The 4,872-nt window shown below is 47.7% G+C and overlaps 2 protein-coding genes across 2 annotated transcripts, besides 7 other annotated features; both read right to left on the minus strand.

Moving 5' to 3' along the window:
- Positions 1-4,872: a sequence feature (heterozygous, Esmeraldo-like haplotype).
- Positions 511-1,575, minus strand: Tc00.1047053510027.10 (GDP-mannose 4,6 dehydratase, putative; the record flags this gene model as incomplete). Its single annotated transcript, XM_798818.1, has 1 exon — positions 511-1,575. The coding sequence occupies one exon, from the start codon at positions 1,573-1,575 to the stop codon at positions 511-513; it is 1,065 nt and encodes a 354-aa protein (XP_803911.1).
- Positions 2,851-2,890: a sequence feature (A-rich).
- Positions 2,963-3,017: a microsatellite.
- Positions 3,095-3,115: a sequence feature (AT_rich).
- Tc00.1047053510027.20 (transporter, putative) lies at positions 3,134-4,384 on the minus strand (the record flags this gene model as incomplete). The annotated part of the gene is made up of 1 exon (XM_798819.1): positions 3,134-4,384. One exon carries the CDS (start codon positions 4,382-4,384, stop codon positions 3,134-3,136), a length of 1,251 nt encoding a protein of 416 aa, XP_803912.1.
- Positions 4,428-4,448: a sequence feature (AT_rich).
- Positions 4,491-4,573: a sequence feature (A-rich).
- Positions 4,650-4,669: a microsatellite.

Below are 4,872 nucleotides of genomic sequence, written 5' to 3' on the forward strand. Positions count from 1 at the left end.
AACAAGCGGTCCTGCAAGAACAGACGGCGTAATGCAGCGCAACAACAACAACAGACAACCCAGAGCTTCTCCCTGTACTTCCGCCCCTCGTCACCGGAACTTTTCCCTCTCCTCCATCCATCCTTCCCTCTCATCTCGGCCTCAGCGCTCGCCGCAATTCACCAGTAACGCGTTCCCTTCTTCCTTTCGTCTGCTCCCTCGTTTCAGGGCGAATAGTCTTCGCTTGTTCCGTCATCTGCTGCCTCACCCGTTCGCCACTCCTCCGGCGTCCCCTGACACAGAGGCAAGCGTGAAGTAAATGCCTCACCGGCCATCCACCGCCATGTGCCAAACGAGCACGGAAGCCAAAACAGAGGCACACCCGCATATTTTTCCCGCAGTTGTCACTGCACCTCTTCGGGCTCCTTTTTCTCTCTCATACTCCGCGAGAAAAAAACAACCGCACGCAAGAGCATCAGTCACGCACATTCCCCTCCCCATGCACTGCTCTCCGGACACATTCGCTCCGCCTCATCGCCATGCGTCCGCACCGGTTTCCGTATCGCGGATCTCCTGCTGCACCATTTCATCCACCAGTTCCCCGAAGCTGTACGTGGTCCTCCAGCCGAGTTCTCTCTCGGCCTTGCTGGCGTCGCCAAGCAGCGTTTCCACCTCCGCAGGGCGGAAGTAGCGCGGATCCACACGAATCAGCGGCACTTTCTTCGAATCCGCCACGTCGTACGCGACCTCATCAACGCCGCTGCCGGACCACTCCAGCTCGTAGCCAAGCTTCCTGAACGTCAAGTTGCAGAACTCCCTCACGCTGTGCTGCTCGCCCGTCGCCAGCACCCAGTCGTCAGGCTTCTCCGCCTGCAGCATGAGCCACATGCCGTGCACGTAGTCCTTCGCGTGCCCCCAGTCACGCAGGGCATTCACGTTGCCAAGAAGCAGCTCCTTCTGCAGACCCTTCTTGATGCGCACCGCAGCCCGCACTATCTTCTTCGTCACAAACGTCGCGCCGCGTCGTGGCGACTCGTGGTTGAACAGAATGCCGTTGCACGCAAACATACCGTACGACTCACGGTAGTTCACTGTGATCCAAAAGGCGTACAGCTTCGCCACCGCGTACGGGCTGCGCGGGTGGAAGGGCGTCTTCTCCGTCTGCGGCACCTCCTGCACCTTGCCGTAGAGCTCGCTGGTGCTTGCCTGGTAGAAGCGGCACGTCTCCACCAGGTTGTTGGCGCGTATGGCCTCGAGGATCTTCAGCGTGCCAATGCCGTCCGTCTGCCCCGTGTACTCGGGTGTGTCGAAGGACACTTTTACGTGCGATTGTGCGGCGAGGTTGTACACCTCGTCGGGCCTCAGCTGCGCAATGAGGTGGTGCAGCACCGTGCCGTCTGTCATGTCGCCGTAGTGGAGCGTGAGATGCTCATTGCGATAGATGTGGTCGATGCGGCCTGTGTTAAAGGACGAAGACCGCCGAATGACGCCGTGCACATCGTATCCCTTGCTAAGGAGCAGCTCCGCAAGGTACGACCCGTCCTGTCCGGTGATACCGGTGATTATGGCGACACGCCGCCTGGACAGTGACGCCATGAGCTCCCCACTTGCTTCCACTCACCCTTTCAGCAACTATTGAGCGCGGTATTCTAAAACAGAAGGAGGTATGGATAGCAGAAGGGTCCCACTGCATGCACACAGACGCCACGGAAACAGCGACAGTCTCCCCCCATTTAACTGAACACGTGGAAAGAGGATAGCACAACACAGCACCTGGTTTCTCCTTACAGTTGCAGCCATGCACCACCAGAGAAAAATCGCAATGGGGAGACGTGGCGCACGGAAATAAGGCGGGAATTGTGTTGTGCGTGACAGTACGCGTCCCCCATGCCGTTAAATTGAATTTAAGAATAATATATCAGGGTATAAATCAAGACGCATACCAAAAGCGTTTCACGTTGTTATTTTATACTCTTACAAGCAACTTAACCCCGTACGTGTTAAGAGCAATCTATACAACCATCGTAGGATGGGCAAGGTTTCGTGCAAACGTGACACTCGGTATCGTGTCGTCATAAGGTGGGAAGCTTGTGTGTCCGATGTGGTTATTGACACCCGATGCACTCATGTACTGAAGGAATAACTAGCGAGTCCTTTTTCTCCAATAGAATTGATGGCATCCTATGAACAAGACGCATGGTTTTACTTCAAGGGTGATGTGAGCATCCCTTTACCAATGAATCCCCCTTTTTTTTGTCAGCTTTACTCCCGGACTTCAGCAATGGGGCATTCATGCAACCGAGGCGATGCACATTTTTCTCTCCATTTAGGGCTCATGCGGCCCCCATCACGTTGAAGCGAGGGCGCAGCTGCCAGCGTGAGACTTCACCCTTCTCATATATGTACATGTACGTGTATCGTCTTCTAGAGCAGCCGTGTTTGGTATTCTCGAGCGGATTCCAAACCAGGGCCCGGTGGAGCTCTTCACCCTGCGGCCCTGGTGGCAGACAACACACGGCATGAACGCCTTCCCTGTGCTCGTTGGATCCCACACGCAAAAAAGCGGCTGCCGTTCCCCTTCTTTGGAAAATTATTTGCAAAAACAGGCAAAAAAAAAGTCAAAAACAAAAGTCATGCATTGAGAAAAAAAAAAAAAAAAGGGAGGAGGAGGACACAACGACGACCAACCATTTTCCTCAAGTACCCTCCATAGCTGCTGTTGCACCCACAGAGAGAGAAAAGGGAAGAGAAAGGGAAAAACAGAGAATCCTGTTAATTAATCGAAAAAAAAAAAAAAAAGCAAAATCGTGTAAGAGGGCCCAATAAATAAAAACAACGGCAAAAACAAATATCATTTCTTTGGAACCCTTCAAGAAAAAAAAAAAAAAAAAGTTGAAAAGAAAAAGTAAAATACATGTATGCACATGTGCTATATATATAAAGTGTCTAAAATATGTACCCGAAGGCACTTCAAGCAGGTTGTAAATAAAAGAAAAAAAAAAAAAAAAAAAAAAAAAAGAAAAGAAAGAAAAAGAAAATCGGTAAAAACAATAACTTTTCACACTCGCAATTTCATTTTTGTTTGATTCCTTCGCCTCCGTACATGCATACATGCTTTATATATATATATATATAAGGTCAATGTATATTCCTTTTATGAATCCAGATACCAAACATATACTGTAAGCCATACAGTTGTCGTGAAAATGCATGCCATATACATGAAGAGAAGCACTTTTGTATACTCTTTGACTTTGTAGGAATAAATAGAACATATACTAGACGTGTTTATCGCTGTCGGTGCGGATGTTAGTATCAGCATCACTAATATAAACGGCTTATCGTAGGGCATAAGGGCATTCACCACGAGAATGTGGATAATGCAGAAACAAATAGCAGGAATAAAAAGGAGACGAAGAAGAATGACAACTACCAGAAAACAAATGGGAAGTGTTTTTGAGTCGTCTTCATCGTCTGCCGTGACGTTGACGCCGAGTACCAAAAGTTGCAGCGGGACGGCACCTGGAGCCAAAAAAGAAATCCCACCCATTAACACCTCCCCCACAGGGTTCTTCGCCAGAAGATAGAAAGGGGGGACAAGAGCAACCAGCAACCCTAAAAAGCTGGCAATAATCTGCTCGGACAAAAGGTACGGGAGTTGCACGCGGATGTACTCCGGCCATGTTAAATCCGCCGTGCACTTATTTTCTCGCTCCACGACGTCTCGTGTGGAGTTGATCTCCGGTGCAGGCTGATATGCCTCCAGCTGCCCTGCACTTTGATGACTTTCAGCCCCAAAACACTCTTCCATTTCCACTAACGCGCCGCTTGTGTTGCGCATGGACGTAATGGCATCATCACCATCATCTTCGGCAGAAACAGCGGTGGCAACAGCGGCGGTGGCCTTCATTTCCTCCAAGGCCATAGCGCCCTTCTCAACTATCATTGTGCCAAATGACCACAGAAACAAAGAGTGCAGCAAGTTGAAAAGAAACACATATGACTGCGCCTCACTTCTGTCTTCCTTGCTCCACCAGGAGATGTCAAGATTCAGCACGATGCCTAGGCCATAGGATACGATGCTTTGAAACGTGCAGGACAGCAGAAGCAGACCGTGAAGCTCGGCAGGAATGAAAGAACGAAAGGCAAGGGCTGTGCAAAAGCCAAATATCATTGGAATAAGAGGCAATATACATGCCCAGTAATACTTATGAATCATATCCCATGAGAGATCCTTTGCCAGTTGTGAGAAGAGGAGGCATGGCAAAAATATTTTAACAGAGATATAACTAAGTGCCTTGAGTGATTTTTCCTTGTTGTGAAAATGCTGCGATATCCAAATGCCCACCACCGAGACAAGAATCACCTTGCCGACAGTCACAGCAGAGGATATAAAGCGGTCCATTGTTCCTTCCTTACATACATGCGGTAATAATACCAAATCCCAGTATATAAATATATATATAATTGTTTGTACGTATGTATGCGTGTATTATTTCTCCCAGTGGTTTAAAAACAAAAAAGAAAAAGAAAAAAAAGAGGGTTTCCCCCAATAAAGAAACAAGAAAAATAAACAAATAAATAAAATAATAAAGCGCAGAGTGTATGCACGGACAAATATACTTTCTACAGTGTACCACGGGCAAAAAGGGCATACAAATAACACACACAAAAAAAAAAAAAAAAAAAAGGAAGGATGGGGAAACAAAACACATATATATGTAAATATGTGTGTGCATATACATGCGTGTGTGTATTTTATGTTTTATTTTCACTTCAATTGACTTTCACTTTTTTTTTTTTTTTTTTTCCTCTTCATTGAAGCGTGAGAAACATATCAACAATTCTCACATAAATTAACAATACATTTTCACAATAGCAACCACATTGAAA

Source organism: Trypanosoma cruzi, genomic scaffold (genome assembly GCF_000209065.1).
Source record: "Trypanosoma cruzi strain CL Brener 1047053516581 genomic scaffold, whole genome shotgun sequence".
Taxonomy (NCBI): domain Eukaryota; phylum Euglenozoa; class Kinetoplastea; order Trypanosomatida; family Trypanosomatidae; genus Trypanosoma; species Trypanosoma cruzi.